At 40.5% G+C, this 18,341-nt stretch overlaps 1 protein-coding gene across 2 annotated transcripts; it reads right to left on the bottom strand.

The window, feature by feature from the left end:
• Positions 1-673: 673 nt before the first annotated feature.
• Positions 674-18,030, bottom strand: FUCA2 (alpha-L-fucosidase 2). Of its 2 annotated transcripts, none has more exons than XM_027600982.1 (7): positions 17,733-18,030; positions 14,611-14,798; positions 10,328-10,667; positions 8,778-8,988; positions 8,346-8,536; positions 2,975-3,083; positions 674-1,236 (listed from the first exon to the last, which is right to left on the bottom strand). In XM_027600982.1, exons 1-7 carry the CDS (start codon positions 17,954-17,956, stop codon positions 1,096-1,098), a joined length of 1,404 nt encoding a protein of 467 aa, XP_027456783.1. In that variant the 5' UTR covers positions 17,957-18,030; the 3' UTR covers positions 674-1,095. The 2 variants fall into 2 exon arrangements, with proteins under 2 accessions (XP_027456783.1, XP_027456784.1); XM_027600983.1 differs by lacking the exon at positions 17,733-18,030 and adding an exon at positions 15,117-15,260.
• Positions 18,031-18,341: the final 311 nt, after the last annotated feature.

Here is an 18,341-nt window from a genome sequence, read left to right as displayed (position 1 = left end):
AATCAATATTATGTTTACTTCATTATTTTGCTTCATTCTTAGGGAAGATTTGAGTAGAATTCATAATTTTCAACTAGGTTTTCAAATTCAATTTGCTTGAAGGCAAATACAGGAAACATATTTATTAATTTAAATTGGAGCTCAAATTAGCTCACCTACAAAAATTGGCCTATACCTCCAATCCCATACCCCCTCCACCCCACCTCAAAAACCCTGAAAGAATATGTACTAAAATATTAATAGTGGTGATCTAAACAGTGGCTTTAGCATTTCCAAAATGCTTTGAGCATTTTTGTATGTTTTAAAATACCTACAGTAAACATATATCAGTTTTATTACCAAGAGGGAAAAAAATAATTTTTTTTATAAAAAGACAATTACTGTGTGCATTGGAAATATGTATTAGGCCAAATTTATTATATACCTATCACCTATATTAGTCTGCTAGGGCTGCCATAACAAAATACCAGAGACTGCGTGGCTTAAACCACAGTAATTTATTTTCTCACAATTTCAAAGGCTGAGAGCCCAATGTTTGGCAGTTTGGGTTTGTCTTAAGGCCCCTCTCCTTGGCTTGCAGATGGTGCTTCCTCCCTGTGTCCGCACATGGCCTTTCCTCTGTGTGCTGCATCCACAGTGTCTCTTTTCTTATAAGGACACCAGTCATACTGGATTAGGTTCTCACTTTTATGACTTTATTTAACCTTAGTTACCTCTTCAAGGGCTCTGTCTTCAAATACAGGCACAGCGGGGGTTAGGGCTTCAACATATGAATTTGAGACACAGTTCAGTCAGTCCTTACCACCACCAATTCCTAGCTACTGTAAAACAAAAATTTCCACCTCGTAATCACACATGGAAATAAATTCAATATGAAGAGCCTCTGATGGCAAAGTACACCAGAGAGTTAAAACAGTTACATGGGTGATTTAGGAAAAATATTAAGGAGTAAGTGGGGAAAGGGCTGAATTGCCTAAATAATTACTTGACTTCCTTGACCAGTTTTACAATTGCTTTCTCTATGTGCTACGATTACAGAAACGTGGTATTTTCTAGTCTTCAATGTACTTGCAGCATGAACCTCTCTGCTGCAAATCAGATCACATTAGTTAATTCTAAAGCCCAGCCCCATTTACAGGGCATCTGATGCAAGGTTAGATGTGGCAGTTCTACCAGTAAGCCATTTGGCTTCAAAGAAGTCCAGTTTAGTGGCTGTCCATGTCCCAGCAGTTTAATCTGAAATTAAAAACACACACAAATATCTCCAAATGTATCTCTTTGACTCACCCACTTCATTGGAAAAGAGTGGCTGGTATTTCTTTAAAACACTATAGACAGGAGACTCATCTTTTGGTTTTATTTAGTGGTTCACACATTGTTTTAACCCTTGATCCAAATGAGTGCGTACATGTGTCCTGCTCATGTATTCCTCTCATATAAAAGTGTGCAAGAGTTGGAAAAGAATTGTAAAGGCTGAATAGTGTCAGAGTAGGGAAAACACTGAAGAGAGGATTGGAGAAAAGTACTCTGGAACCAATCTGCCCAACATAAGGCCTGCGTAGTTGTGCACAGAATGTTTGGAGAAAGGCCCCCCTCTATCTAGCAACACTTCCTCCTGGATTTTCCAGTAACTAATTAACAATACCTAAGTCTGATCAATTATTACTGTAATTGTTTTATATCCTTAATCTTATACTAAGTGGATCTAGTTATAAGTAATTTCCTACATAACTGTGGTTATTTTGAACAAGAAAACTTTGTCTACCATGTAGAGCAACACAAAAACAAAACCCATGAACTTTTAAATAACAGTATTAATGGGAGCCAGACAGAATACAGATAAAATAAAAAGATGACATCATACCCAGGCCCCTAAGCTGTAATTAAACATCAAATTTGAACTCCATCTTTCTCTCTGCCTGATCAACCACAGTGTTAGAAATGAAATATGGAAAATGATGCAAGGAGAAGCATATGGACAATTTACATCCAAGGAAATTGTCAGTTTCTTAAAAATAAGCCATAAAATATATCAAAATGAACTCAATGCCAGATCTGTTGGTTACAACTATTAGATTAACTTTCTCCAGATTTTTCTAATGACCTTAAAATGGTAGGGCCACACATCTTACTTTTATTCAGATTTGTTCTGGGATGGGATGTCTGGGGGAGAATCTGAATCCATTTTATGTATGTCTTTATGTGTATGTATTTATGAATTCCAGAATTCATTTTGGATGCTTGCAGAACTTGAACAACCTAAAATAACTGTGAGAAAGAATATCTATTTTGCATTGATATGCATGGAGATAACATAGCTGTTTTATAAGTTTAGTTTTCTGGGAAATGAAAGAAAACTTTCAAAGCTTTGACCAAACGTTGCCATTGATGAAGTTCATTTTTAAAATTACAGGTATCCCTCACTTTCTGAAAGTTTGTGTTATGCCACTTCACTTTTATGAAAGACCTACAGGAGTTAGTACCTGTTTTTGTAACTGAAGAAATCTGAAGAGGATTTTCACTTTTACCAAAAAAGGCAAAATGTAAAAGTAGCATTCAGTGTTTGCTTTGCAGAGAGGTGAATTAGAGGCAGTGCACACCCCAAGCAGCAGCCAGAGTGGCAGCAAGTTCCTTCCCACGCTCAGCATCTCAGTATCAAGCTGCCAGAGCTTTGAGCTGTGTCTGTGAGCATCTGTGCTTTATCTCAATTCATTTTGTGCATCCATTAGCAAGATGTGCTCTAAGGTATCAGAAGAGCCTAAGAGAGGTTACTTTTGGGGTCTGGGACTATTCAAAAAAAAAAAAAAAACTTCCACATAAATTAATGGTAATTGCATCTTTGCTTTACACCATTTCAGCTTATGAAAGGTTTCATAGGAATGCTCTGCTTTCTGATAGTGGGGGAAACCTGTACTCTTATAAGATATAAAAGGAACATAAATAAAGATAATTAATAAAGATAAAATCCCCTTACCTTTGTTACTCCCAGAGTAGCTATGGGTTGGCTAAGAAACAGACGTCCTGATGTGGGCCATTCAAGAAATATAGCATAGACCAATTTTTGTTTACGTTTGGATGTGTACCTGGTTAAAAGGGGGAAATGTATAGTAATATTATAGGTCAGGTTTGGAATTATTTTAAAGAGATAGTTCCATGGAGTAAATATTTACCAATGTCTTCATGAATAGAGGGAAGGAAAAAGAACTCCATGGTAGAGTAAAAAGGACTCAAAAGGAGTTCCCAATTCCAGAGTGTGTGTTGGGGGCTGGAGGGGAGGTTCCCTACCCCACCAAGCAATTCTCAGACACCAGCTGGGTCTCCTACAATTCAACTCAATTCTGACACTATCTGCCTGGGGATAGTGTCAGATTTCCACAGGCAAGGATTCAGTCCTACAAGACTGCTTGCCTACACCACTCTCAACTTCAGACACCAATCACAGGTCCCGGTTATCACCTGGTCTTCTAACCCACAAGCTATAGAAGGGAGGTTACAACGACGTCCTCCTTGGTTTTGATTAATTTTCTACAGCAGCTCACAGAACTCACAGGATAAAACTCAGAAACAGCCGAGAGAAGGTATGGAGAAGGGGCTTGGAGCTTCCATGAACTCTCCAGGCACACACTCCCAACAATCCTGAACCTCTCCAAACCCCTTCCTTTGGGGTTTTTATGGAGGCTTCATTACAGGGGTATGACTGATTAAATCACTGGCATTGATGACTGATTCAACCTCCAGCCTCTCTCCTCAATCTGGAGGTGGAGGGTAGGACTGAAAGTTCCAACCCTGTAATCACAACGTTGGATCTCCAGGCAACCGGCCCAGCCTCACCCTTTGGTGAAGTGGAAAAGTCACCTCAGTAACATAACAAGAGACATCTTTGTAGTTCTCATCACTTAGGAAACTCCAAGAGCTTTAGGAGCTCTGTGCCAGAAATGGAGACAAGACCAAATATATATGTTGTTATAAATCATAATATCCTAGTACCTCCCTCCCCCCACTTCCCTTTACTAAAAGGAACAGACACTTTTCTAATATTACTCTTCATCAGACAGTTCTCATGGAGCTGGAAGTGGGCAGGGGAATATGAGCAAAGAAGGTAAGATGTGAGAGTAAATGGCTTTCCACCTGCTGGTTCAAATCTTCATATTCCCTCCTCAGCAGATATGCGTGTGTCAATGCTGGGCCAAGTACTGACGCTCGTGTTTGGAATGCAGCAGAAAACAAAAACACACTTGGTTCTTGTTCTTATGGAACTTAAGACTAGAGTGAGGAAGACAGACGTTCAATAATCACACAAATAATGTCCAAGTGTGGGTTTTAACAAGCACAATGAAAGAAAAGGAAATTGAAAGATGGTAACAGAGGGATCTCTTTAAATTAGACCATCAGCAAGAAGCCTTTCCAAGAAAACAACATTTAATCTAAGACTTTAAGGATGAATGAGAAAAAAGGAGAAAAGGTAAGAAGCGTTAAGCTCTAGACAAAGGAAACAGTACTCGCTCATTCTTTTACGTAATTTTTCAACAACTATTTATTGAAATCTTAAAATGCTAATCACTGTTTTAGAGCTGGAGACATGGTATTGAACGCAGTCCCTGTCTTCATGGAACTCACATGGTAGTGGGAAAAATTAGAATGAGCAGGGGGTAATTAAGTGCTATGGAGAAAACACGCCACATGAGGACAGAGCATGCTAGGTTGGAAATGAGAGGTGTAGGTGTTATTTTAAATCTAATACTCAAGCAAGACCTCTTTGAGGAGGTGGCATTGAGGAGACCTGAAGAATGTGAGGGAGAGCCATGTGAGTATCTGGAGGAAGAGAAGTCAGCAAGCACAGAAGTCCCCATGCAAGAGTATGCTTGTCCTGTTGACAAGGCAGCAAAGAGGGCAGAATGAGAAATGAGGGATAGCAGGATGGCAGACAAGATCAGAGACAGCAAGGAGCCAGGTTTTGGGTTTTTGTTTTTGTTTTTGTTTTTAAGATTTTATTTGAGAGAGAGAGAGCATGAGCAGGGGAAGGGCAGAGGGAGAAGCAGACTCCCCATTGAGCAGGGAGCCCAACATGGGGCTCAATTCCAAGACCCTGAGATCATGACGTGAGCCAAAGGCAGATGTTTAACCAACTGAGCCGCCCAGGCACCTCAAGGAACCAGTTTCTATAGGACCTTGTAATCCTCTATTAGACCTGGCTCATTCTCTAAGACTGGAAACCATTGGAGGAATTTGAGCATAGAAGTGACATAACCTGCCTTTATTATTTAAAAAGGTTTTATAGCAGAAAGATTAAGTGGGCAAGGATGGAAACAGATCACTTGAGAAGCCACTGAAATAATCCAGAGGAGAGAGAACAGAGACTAAAATGATGAGAGTTGCCACAAGAGAGGATGAGAAGTGGCCAGATTCTAGATATACCTCAAAGACAAAGATGATGATATTTGCAGATGGACTGGCTGTGAAATGTAAAAGGAGAGTTAAGGACTCCAAGATTTGGGGCCTCACAACCACCTACAAGGATGAAACTGCCATTAACTGAGATTGGGAAGACTCTATGGAGCTAGTTTAGAACAAAATTTAAAAATTAGGACCTCAGTTTTGGACAATACCAAGTTTAAGGTGCTTATACTTCCATGAGGAGTGGTTGACTAGAAAGTTGAGTATATGAGTCTGGAGTTCAAGAAAAGAGGTCAGCACTGTAGAGGTCATTAGTATGGCATTTAAGTCTGTGCAAATGGATGTGATCACCTGGGGAATAAAAATAAATAGGAAGAATGGAAGTCCAAGGACTAAGCCTCAGGGAACTTCAATGTTTAGTGCCTGGGAACTAGAGGTGCAACCAGCAAAAGACACCTAAGAAGGAGCAGCCAACAAGAAGATATGGTAATCGGGGCACCTGGGTGGCTCAGTCAGTTAAGTCTGCCTTCTGCTCAGGTCATGATCTTAGCCTCTCCCTCTGCTCTTCCCCCTGCTTGTACTCTCTCTCTCTCTTAAATAAATAAAATCTTAAAAAAAAAAAAAAAAGAGAGGGCAATCAACAGACTCAGATGCTGCCATAAACTCAGAAAATAGGGACCATGAAATGACCCTGGATTTGGCAAAGGACAGGTTAAAGGGCCTTGGTAACAATGATTTTATGAAGTCTGGGGTTGGAAACCTGACCAGAGTGGGTGCAAGAGAAAACTGGAGAAAGAAATTGGAATTAACAAGAGAAAGAAAGAAAAGGAAGGAGGGAAGGAGGGAAGGAAGGAAGAGAGAAAGAAAGGGAGGGAGGGAGGGGAAAGAGAAGAAAAAGAAAAAGAAAGAAAGAGAGAGAGAGAGAGAGAGAAAGAGAAAGGAAAAGAAAGAAAGAAAGAAGGAGAAAAGAAAAGAAAGAAAAAGAAAAAAAGAGAAAGAAAAAAGAAAAGGAGGGGGAGACGGAGGGAGGGAGAGAGAAAGATTTAACATGTTTTACTATAAAAGAGAAATGGAGAGGTGCCTGGAAATCTAAGGGTTAAAGAGTATTTTTTTTTAAGATGTAAGCAATAATACATTTGTGTGCTGATAGGAAAGGCTCTAAGGAGCAAAAGGAGAGAACTTCTAGAATAATATCCTTGAGTGGCTAATTTTGGTTGGGATCCGGGACACCAGGAAATATGTGTGAGTATGTGTGTGTCTCTGTCAGTGTATTTCAGTCACATGCGGCTACCCATGGGCAGGCATGGAATAAGTAGAGCTAAATTTAACCAAAGTTGAGGTTTTAATCAAAGTCAAGTGAGTACAACAGAGAGAAAAAGAGTATGTGGAGTGATGAGCCACAGAATCTGACCAGGATAAGGAAGAGGGCTGAGGGAGAGAGAAAAAGTGACAGAGTCACAGATGGGTATCCTTAGTGGATTATAGATCCCTCCAGAAGCCCAGGTGTTATGTGGAGTGAGCTGAAATATAAAAGGTGGTAGGACACAGGAGAATGCTTCAAACTGAGATCATGGAAGAGATGCAATTATTGGTAATACAGGACCTAAGGCATGACCCAAAAAGGGGGTAGCAAAGGTAGAGTGGACAAGAACCCTAGAACAGAGAGTCCAGAAACTGAAGGGCCAGCAAATTAAAAGAAATGTGAATATAGATCATTCAAATCAGTAAGAACTGATGTTAAGAGTAGTTCTGGGGACAGTGACAGTGAGCCAGGGCTGAAATCTTGAAGGACTGTAAAGGAGTCTACAGATGACTGTAGCAAGGTGGGGCAGCATGCATGGTATAGGAAAGAGCTTCTACTGGGGGGCGGGGAGGGAGGGCTACGTGGCATTGATGAAGTTGGTAGGAGCCAGACAAGGAGCTTCAGCCTTGTTAAATATTTTGGCTTTTATTTTTATTTATTGAAATAAAATTTAATGGAATAATGGTTAATACTTGTGAAATCGTGATCAGACCCCCTTGTAGTCAAATATATGCCCAGACACAAATTCCAAAACCAGATTTAAACTAGTCTCTGTAAAATGAAGGATTGGTACTGAGTTCTCACTATGGCTTCTCCCAGACATTCTAAAATTCTACAATTAGTTGCTTCTGTCTATATTGTTTTACTTTATTTTCTTCAGTGAGCTGACAATTAGTTTTAAGTCATAAGTCAAATAGGATCAAAGAAGAACATTTAGTCTAATCTTTGATTTATATTTGATCAGGCTATATTCACCTGGTGACAACAAAAGGTGAATTTTTAGAGCTTCACTGATACTACTCTTATTTATATATTTTAAGACCCCACATCAGAAACCATCAAATTTGCAGTGTAGTTCAGATACTCATTGGCACATGGAAGTTCAGACATAAGCCTGAAGCAAGACTTTTAAAGAAGATTCTAGTTAAAAGAAAAATTAGCAAGTTAAAATAATTTTAAAGAAACTGTAGGTTTAGATTTATTAGAATAATATGAACAAATTGTAAGTTTTTTCTCAGTTAAAATAATGCGTTATTTGGGCTGATTTCCAATATTTTTTCTGCCCTTTGACACCTCTTTCTTGCTAATTTCATTAAGATAGAGCATCTGCAAAAATTACAATTAAATGACTAAACAGAAGTCTTCCTTTTAGATTAACCCCTCAACATCTTTCATTTTTCTAAATGGCCAGTAGAGCTATTTTTCACTAAAATTTGCCCACCATTAGGAAGTTTCTACAGATGATTTAAGCTCGATTTGATAAACAGTAAGTGTTCAAAAACATGCTGACTTCTAAGGTTTGGAAAGTGCTTTGTCTAAATAGGCATGCATCCAATTTCCTTTTTTATCCTACTTTTCTCTTTAAACTGCTGAGAAATTTTAGATGCCTTCCTCCATCAAACAGTCCTTGGTAACAGGAAGAACTTACCACACATTTGGGGTAACATCATCACTCTGGGACCTCCAAGGGTGGGTTTCATAAATGGCTTCTCCATTGACTTTTAGCCAGGTCCCCATTTGCCTCAATCGCTCCTCAAAAATTACAGAAATGGTGCCATCATGTGTGGGCCCAATATTCATCAAAAGATTCCCTCCACATGAAACTGTTTCTACAAGTTGCTAAAAAGTTAAGAATAAATAAAGTTCTTAAGTAGATGAAACAATTCCATTGTGAATGTGTTAATACTATGTTGTTATCCGTGTGCTTACACCTGCATGTAATCACCATCCAGAAGAACACAGAAAATAGAATAATAATAAAATACAGGCCATTGAGCTATACAAACTACAAAAAAAGAATTCTCACACACCCACACAATTAAGAATATTACCTTAACAGTCACCAGACATTTTACTGTACCTTCACTAGTTCTTCGATTGTAAGATAATCATTAATTCCAGCATCTCTCCTGTAGCCCCAGGAAAACTTGTCTATTGTCATGCAATTCTCCCATTTATGAGGCAAAAGATGTCCTGGGTTGTACCGATCACTGCAGGTGTAATAGCCGCCATGCTTACAGATGGTACCATAGCCCCACCGGTCATTGGTCACAACTGTGTCCCGAACTGGGCTGAAATAGAATTTTTTAAATAAAACATAAAATATTTTACATAAAAGGAAATGTCACGGAAAAGAGGTCTAACTGAAATCCACTCCTGAAAAATCATCATAGCATAACATAATGCAAAGCCCATGGTTTTGAAGTCCAATAGACCTGGGTTGGTTGCAATCCTGGCTGTCGCTTTCCAAGCTCCCTACCCAGAGTAAGTGACCTAACTCCTGAAGAATCAATTTCCTCATCTGTTATTAGAACAGAAATAATTTATGTAAAATACCTAGCCCAGGAACCAGCACATAGAGCACTTATAAGACTAGCACACTATTATTTGAAGCTCCTTCTCCCACATATTATAATAGCCAGAATTGAATTTACACTCAAAACATTCTTCTCACCTATGACTGAATACTCTCATACATATATTCTAGCCATCCTCTTACAGTTGTGCCTGATGTTGAAAAATCTTCGACAAGTGGACTGTCGCCATCGTGGAATTTACAGTGACATGAAACAGACCCCACAACATTATCATCGGAGCAGGTGTGAAGCTCCTGCACCTCCCCACTTAGAAGAGACGGTTTGCTTTACAAACTGAAGTGGATCTTCCCAGTCTTTCGTCTTGGAAGAAGTACCTGGAGAAACTGTTGCTTTAAGTAGCCAAGAGCTCTCCAGAATATTCTTATGCACACCCCAAGTGTGTCCAGGGAACACACGTAGAACACTCTCTGACTTCAGAACACAATATCGAGTATTTTCTAGTTACAAATAAAATTTGGTCCACATGGTTTAAGCCTAATAGAGGAAGTCAGCCAGAACTCCCTGTTCTAATGGGGCAGTCTGGAACATGCTAGAAAGCTACATGTAAAGAACAGGAAGTGTTAAGAATGCTGATGAAGGAAAGGAGGGGGCAGACAAGGGTGACAGTGACCGAGCAGCAAAGATTATCAAAGGGTCAGAAGATAAAAAGAAGGAACCGGAGGAATTGAAAAGCACATAATCACAAACAGTGAGGAATTGTCTCAGAATAGGAGATGAAAAGGGGGACCCACAAAATTAATGTCTTCAAAGTTCTTGATTCTGTGATTTTATCTTTTTTTAGTGATTCCAAATTTTTAATGATTTTAGTGATTTCAAAATCAGACTATTGAGTTGTATTTGACTCCTGATTTGTAACTCTTTGCTTATTGATTACTCTGAGTAAAAACTGATATATCTAATGGGCATTATTTAACAATGATTTCCTCCTACCCCACACCACAGATGAGTCTAAAAGGGAATATTTCACAAAGCAAACATTATACATGTATGAGGAACATTTAGGGTCATGACAGCAATCTAATAGCATACACACCTTTTGTTATACAGCCAGGCTAAGAAGCCTGTGCTGTTCCAGTAGTTATCAGGGGCATGTCCGTCACCATCCGACCACAGGATCTCCGGCTGATACTTGTTCACTAACTCATAGAGTTCCGGCAGCGTCTTAGAAACTGGAAACTGTTGCTGTTGGAATGACCTGGACTTATCCTCAAGGAAGAGTGGATGAAACCATTCAAAAAGGGAATGGTACAGTCCAAATCGCAGGTCAGTCCTGTTCCTAATGGCAACCTCAAGTTCCTTGACGAGGTCCCTCTTCGGCCCCTCATCTACAGCATTCCAGTTCCATGAATACTTTGAGCCCCACAGGGTAAAGCCTGCACAATTATATTGAGTCTTTGTAAGAATATGAATTTGTTTTAGCAAATCTCCACCTCTATAAATGCCAAAACAAACGAGATAGTACATGTGACATATAAAAACTTCTACAACAATGGTTTTATGGCATGTTTTTTCATAGCACGTATTCTACTTTTATACGAGCAACAAACAAGAATTTCAACAAGGTGGAACCAAGGGGTTTTTTTTAGTAACTTTCTGGGTACCCCCTTAAGGTCTGTGTAGTCTGATCTATCTCCTGTATTTTTCCTCTTAGAATAGAAGCTCCTTGAGAGATAGCATCATGCCTGCAGGATTCCCTGCTGTATCCTCAGCCCAACTGTTAGCAGAGGGTCTAACACAAAATCAACAATCAACACAGATCACAGCTAACATGGGGACATCTTCCACATCTACCATACTAAACACTGCTACTACTTATAATGAAGATCCTGAAATGCACTCCTGCAAGAATCTTACTTGTCTCCTAAGCCAAAGATTAAAGTATGTTCCCCGGTTGGGGATGATTTTATGTAGTGTGAGTCTTAGAACACTGGTGATCTGTATCTAATAGTACATCTTTAGCTTCATCGTTCATCCTTTATCACCAGAAGGGGAATAGATATTCTTCCCCAGTAGTTCTGTACTTTAAAATATTCCCACCATTTGTAATCTCATCCTTCTCTAAAGTCATAAACATAGATGTTGCTCTTTAAAATACCTGAAATTATCTACCAATTAAATGGGTAAGAAAAATAATCAATCTGTCTGCCATTAAATAAGCACTTTGAAATAATTCATATTTTAAAAGGGATTTGCATTTAGATTGTTCTATGTAAAAATAATAGAAATGCTATATAAACTGAAATAATATAAAAGCCTCAAAAATTTTAGTTAGTGCCTAGGAATGTAAGTACATTGTTACTATCCCACTGAAATCTAAACAAATCTTTGAGAATAGACATACATAAGGCACTCTGTATTTACTCTTGTGAATTAGGACAAGTCTAAGATGGACACGGTCTTCAGATTCATTTTCAAGAAGCGTTTAAAACAGCTCACTCTTGTTCCAAAGGCGTTTGTGGTAAGCTTCAAAGCTGTGTCAATATTTAAAGTCCTATTCAAAATGTTTCAAGTTGGGGGTATCTAGCTGGCTTAGTCAGTAGAGCGTGCAACTCTTGATCTCAAGGTTGTGGGTTTGAGCCCCATATTCCGTTGTAGAGATTATTTAAAAATAAGGAAAAGTATTTTTTTAAAAATGTTTCAAGTTGACAGGCTCTATTGCCAGACAGTACAAAAACCACATGGGTCTTCATCACCACCATAAAAGCTCACAGAGAGATCTTCCTGCCTACCAAGCTCAGTGGGCTTTTTTCCATAAAGCAATGAAAACATGAGTCCTATAAAGTTTACAAATGTGGGCTTCATTATCTCTCCTCACTGTATGATTAAAAGTTATTTTGATTTTAAATAAGCTCACTATGTAATACTTTGTGCCATACAGCTTAAAGAGTTCCTAGACATCAGGAAATCAACATGTTCAAGCAAATACACTTTCTAAATATCTACCTCAGTCGGAGAAACATCTATAGGAGAAAGTCATTAAGCCACTAGAATGTAGCCAAAGGGAAAAGTATTCTAAGATAATTACAGATTTTTGGTTTTGATTCTTCCCTCCTATTCCCCTCCCCACCTCTGGAGAAAGCACTGAGGCAAAATTTCTTATACCAGGCAAAGATGGTCATGCAAAGGAAACTGTCGAATGAATTATCATGTGGTTGGGACAGTAAACAATTTGTTGATGCTTCCTTGATCTTCTGGATACTAGAACAGTAATGGGTGGAAACTATCCTATTAATGTAGGACCCCTGTGATGGATAATTTTGTGTGTCAACTTCACTGGGCCACAGGGTGCTCAGGTATTTGATTAAATATTACTCTGGGTGTGTCCATAGGGGTATTTCTGCATGAGATTAACATTTATTTTTTTATTATTATGTTAATCACCATACGTTACATCATTAGTTTTTGATGTAGTGTTCCATGATTCATTGTTTGCATATAACACCCAGTGCTCCATGCAGAACGTGCCCTCTTTAATACCCATCACCAGGCTAACCCATCCCCCACCCCCTCCCCTCTAGAACCCTCAGTTTGTTTCTCAGAGTCCATAGTCTCTCATGGTTCATCTCCCCCTCCGATTTCCCCCCTTCATTCTTCCCCTCCTCCTATCTTCTTCTTTTTTTTTTTTAACATACAATGTATTATTTGTTTCAGAGGTACAGGTCTGTGATTCAACAGTCTTACACAATTCACTGTGCTCACCATAGCATATACGCTCCCCAATGGCCATCACCCAGCCACACCATCCCTCCCACCCACTACTCCAGCAACCCTCAGTTTGTTTCCTGAGATTAAGAATTCCTCATATCAGTGAGATCATATGATACATGTCTTTCTCTGATTGACTTATTTCACTCAGCATAATACCCTCCAGTTCCATCCATGTCATTGCAAATGGCAAGATCTCATTCCTTTTGATGGCTGCATAATATTCCATTGTATATATATACACCACATCTTCTTTATCCATTCATCTGTCGATGGACATCTTGGCTCTTTCCACAGTTTGGCTATTGTGGACATTGCTGCTATAAACATTGGGGTGCACGTACCCCTTCGGATGCCTACATTTGTATCTTTGTGGTAAGTACCCAGCAGTGCAATTGCTGGATCGTATGGTAGCTCTATTTTCAACTTTTTGAGGAACCTCCATACTGTTTTCCAGAGTGGCTGCACCAGCTTGCATTCCCACGGGGATTCGATGCGCGGAGAAAGAGATTAACATTTAAATAGGTAGACTGAGTAAAGCAGATAGCTCTCTCCAGTGTGGGTGTGCCTCAGTCAATCTGTTAAAGACCTAAACAGAATAAAAGGCTGAGTAAGAACTCTGCCTGTCTGAGCTCACACCTGCTGCCTTTGGACTCAGACTTGGACAAGAACCTAAATCATCATCCACACTCCTGGTTCTCAGGCCATTGGCCTCAGACTGGAACTGTACAGCCAGCTCTCCTGGGTCTGGATTTCTCAGCTCCGTAACTGCATGACCCAGTGTTTTATAATAAATCTCTTTATATATCATACTTCCACTTGGTTCTGCTTCTCTGGAGAACCTTGACGAATACAACCACCATATTTCCTTTTAGATACGCTTCCACCACCTCTGACATTTGTGGGCCCCCTTACAGTCCCATCATCTTTGTCCTTCTAGGTGATCTGTGTCGCTTTCATTACTAGCAAACTGGGCTATCTAAGAGTTGGCCAAAAGTGCAGCAAGGTGTGTGGATAATGACACAAGACTACAGCAGCATAATCCCCATGGTGATGGAGCCTTCCCCAGAATGTAGTACAGAAGTACAATGAAAGCAAAGAGGGCAGGCGCCTGGGGGGCTCAGTCGGTTAAGCATCAGACCCCTGGTTTCAGCTCAGGTCATGATCTCAGGGCTGGGCACAGAGTGTGCTTCAGAGTCTCTGTTTCTGCCCCGCCCCCCACTCAAGCTTGTGAGCGCACGCTCTCTCTCTCTTTCTCTCTCCCTCAAATAGGTGAATAAATAAAACCTAAAAAAAAAAAAGGAAAGAAAAGAAAAGAGGGCAATTCTAATTATAAACTTGGAGCTGCAACCCACATCTCACTTCAAATAGCTTCAAATGAAATCTTGGAAATATTGTTAAATATGCACATAACAAAATGTGATCATTTTTCATTTTTTTTTTCATTTTTAGATGGAATATGTGGTCCCTAAATTACAGGCAAATGTCAGTAGCCACTAACTGGTGCTCCTAAGAGAAAACTAATTTCATGTGGTTTAGTTTCTTCTTCCAAAAGAACTACTTTACATTTCATAACTATTGTCAGTGTTTGCAAATGTTGCACTCACTTACCTTCATGATGTTTGGAAGTTAAGACAATGTATTTGGCACCAGAAGCCTGGAAAATATCTGTCCAGTGGCTCGCATTAAAAAGCTTTGCTGTAAATAGTGGTCCAAAATCTTCATATTTGAAATTAGGAGGGTAATTATTTTTCATAAATTCCACATACGTCGGTATCTTTTTCTCTTGCCAATACCACCTAAGGGAGGAAGACACACAACACATAAACGGCATATACATAAACATTTGAAATAATTGCCCCAGCTCCCCTTACTGATTCCCCCTTACTCAAATATTACCCAAATTCTTTCTCACTTCCCCATTAGTTTGACTTTGCCTCAGAGAAAGCTTAATGGAAACTTTCCTCGTTCTCCATCTACCCCTCTGAACGTTCTAGACAACCCAGCTACCTATGTGCTCTTAGTTCTTCCTTTTTAAATCACAATATGTAGTATGTATCTTTAGTCTTCAAAAGGAAGATCACATGCCCAAAACAACATGCATCTTTTATACTCACTAGCAAAGAACAAATGGGGTAGTTGGCAACAGTAAAATTAAAATGATACTGTTATTTTCATATATTGACTCAGCCTTTAAGGATTACTTGTGCATTCATTCTGAGCAAGGCCTTCCTGCCTTTGGACAAGGTTGTGTGAAGCAATGCCTGGCTGCCATCGTGTGACCATGAAGGGACACGTCAACAGGCTGAGGATGACAGAAATAGGCTAGTTCTTTGATTTCATCAGTGAGAAAACTGTCTCTACATTTCTTAGGTTGAGTAACAAACCCTTATTATTACATCATTTACTTAGGTTTTCTGTACCTTGAAGTGAAAGTATCCTAACTGATCCATGATGCATTTTTGCCTTTTTTAAACTGAACTACAGGGGCGCCTGGGTGGCTCAGTTGTTAAGCATCTGCCTTCAGCTCAGGTCACGATCCTAGGGTGCGGGGGATCGAGCCCCACATCAGGCTCCTTGCTTGGCGGGGAGCCTGCTTCTCCCTCTCCCTCTGCCTGCTGCTTCCCCTGCTTGTGCTCTCCCTCTGTCAAATAAATAAATAAAATCTTAAAATGAATAAATAAACAAACTGAACTACAAAAGAAAACTGGGACAGTCAGAAGGTTGAACAAGGATGAGGGATTTCTTTTTCTCCCAACACAGTTTAATTTGAAGCTACATTCTCTATTATAGTCTAGAGTTACTTTTCAAATTCTATACTAATAGAGATGAAAAGAGGCACTTACTATTAAGAACCCATCATTTATATCTGGGTTTGAATTGCTATTAAGGACAATCAGATATACTCATGTCTACTGCTGACTGTTCTGAGTTAAATTGGGGTGGGGAGCAGAGGTTCAGAGGAGACACAGAGGGAGACCATAGATAATTAAAGAATCTTCTACAGGGTTGGGATGCCTAGGTAGCTCAGTCGGTTGGGTGTCCAGCTTTTGATTTTGACTTGGGTCATGTTCTCAGGGTTGATTGGGTCATGATCTCAGCCCTGTGTAGGGCTCCACACTCAGCACAAATAAATACATAAATAGAATCTTTTAAAAAAAAATCTTCTACAGGGTTAATGCACCTCCAGACCATCAGAAATATATTCTAGTTTTATATGATCAGTATCTTTATTCTTCTAGGTCAAAACAAACAACCCTGTTGTTTATTTGTAGAAAATGAAAAGTTAACCATTGCCAAGAATAATGTAACTCAAAACTAGGTATTTTTGGCATAGCAATAGTCTCAATTAACATCAAATCCTCTTCTAGCACCAAATGTATATTTACCTAATATTCCTGGTTGAACAAAATGATAATGTATAATTTATTACATCTTAACATTAGGGGAAGAAAATCCGTTAGTTTATGTACCTGGCTAATCTGAAACATTTCAAAAATATACTCAAAATGCCTTACAGCACAAAACTTGCAAACGAAGATTTATAACATCCTGAAGTAAATATGTCTGGTAATAGACAGTATGGGGAAAAAAGAGTCCCTTGTTTTATAAGTTGATTTCAAAAGAGTGTATGAATAGTGCCCCATAGCTTACACATTCTTTTACATCAGTTGGCCTAACTTAATAAAAATGGTTACTGTTTACAGAAAGTCAATGTATTTGTAGAAAGTGGTACAATATATACCATGTAATGTTAATATAATATATATAGTTTATACTCTATTGTATCTACTATATATTGTAGATATTAAATTTGATGCATATTATGTATATAGTATAAAAGAGTTAAATATTCCTTTATTTTATTTTACACAGGAATACATTATATTTGTGTGCACATTATATATATACATTTGGTAACATTTCTATCTTGAAGAACTTAATACCTGAAGTATTTAATCCCAAAAAGGTAGGTGAAACAATTCAAAGTTGTAACAGATTACATGAACATTTTTATATAGATCTCAATAAAGTCTCAAGAGCAATTTTTTGTGCAGCACTTTTCATATAATTAGGGAGTCTTAAGGTAACATTCTAGAACTTTTTTTTTTTAAGTAAGCTCCCCGCCCAGCGCAGAGCCCAACAGGGGCTTGAACTCAGCACCTGAGATCAAGGCCCCCGCTGAGATCAAGGGTCAGAGGCCACCCAGGCTCCCCTCTAGAACTTTTTAATTCCCAGAGCCACACATGGTTAACATTTTAACATTAAAGAGCCAATGCATGTCCAAATGAACGTAAGTTTCACATACTCTTAACTTATGTCTTAACCATAATTTAGGGCAGAACAGCGATGGACAACGGTTTAGGCCCAAGCCTCGCGGTTCCTCGGACGACCCCCACACAACTGGATTCATCTCTGCCGCCTTAAGTCACTCGGTGGTTACAGTGTGGTAACTCCAGCTTGAACATGCAACCACCGAGGAGCTGAGAAGCCAGGGCTGCCCGAAGCGCCCGCCAACGCTTGCAGTCCCACGGAAGAGAAATGCAATGCTCATCCAAGCACCTACGCCGTGACTTACGCACTTAACACCCGGAAGCGCTGAACGCCGCTGAAACCGCGGGAGGCGAAGCTACCAGGGGCCCAACAAAGCCGCCGCGACCGTGGGCTGGGCGGTGGCGGCAGGCCCGGGGCGGGGGAAGCGGAGTCGGTGCCATGGAGGGGGACGCGCTCACCAGAACCATTCGCTTCCGAAACTGGGCACGGAGAACACCCCCCAGTGGATGAAGATGCCGAACTTGGCCTGGTCGAACCAGGCCGGCAGCGGGCGGGCGTCCAGGGACTCCCAGGTGGCGTCGAAGCGCGGCGCGGGGGGGGCGGTGCAGGGTGCGGGCGGCGGCAGCGGCAGGAGCAGCAGCGGGAGCGCCAGCCCGAGCGCCGGGAGCGCCTGGGGCCGCATGTCCGCGCGCCGCTCTCGGTCCCTGCGCGCGTCCTTCCGCGTCTCCCGATGAGTAAGCTCGACGCTGTCACCTGACCGCGCTGTCGGGACAAAGGAGCTCTCCCCCGCTGCTGTCCCGGGCGCTCCAGCCCAGGGATCCCCGGAGCGCTGCAAAACCAGCGAGGCCGGTAGTGGTCCCGGCCCGCGCTGAGGGTGCTTAGCGTAGAGCTCCCGGTCTGTCCGCCTCGTGTGGAAGAAAGAGTCAAGTTCAGGGACCTGTGGGAGCGCATATTCGCTGGAGCAGCACGACCTTTAGAAACTGCCGGGGAGGGGCGCCTGGGTGGCTCAGCCGTAAAGCTTCTGCCTTCGGCTCAGGTCATGATCCCGGGGTCCTGAGATCGAGCCC

This window comes from Zalophus californianus, chromosome 7, assembly GCF_009762305.2.
Source record: "Zalophus californianus isolate mZalCal1 chromosome 7, mZalCal1.pri.v2, whole genome shotgun sequence".
Lineage (NCBI taxonomy): Eukaryota > Metazoa > Chordata > Mammalia > Carnivora > Otariidae > Zalophus > Zalophus californianus.
Note: the sequence above shows the minus strand (reverse complement) of the source record. Positions and strands in the feature narration are given on the sequence as shown.

Bases quoted from the DNA above. Each gene is read 5' to 3' on its own strand.
- FUCA2 (XM_027600982.1), bottom strand. From the start codon at position 17,956: ATGCGGCCCCAGGCGCTCCCGGCGCTCGGGCTGGCGCTCCCGCTGCTG. The intron at 8,989-10,327 runs GTGTGTATGCTA...ATTCTATTTCAG, and splicing joins GCCTGGCTGTATAACAAAAG to CCCAGTTCGGGACACAGTTG. The intron at 3,084-8,345 runs GTAAGTTCTTCC...CCTTTTAACCAG, and splicing joins GATGTTACCCCAAATGTGTG to GTACACATCCAAACGTAAAC.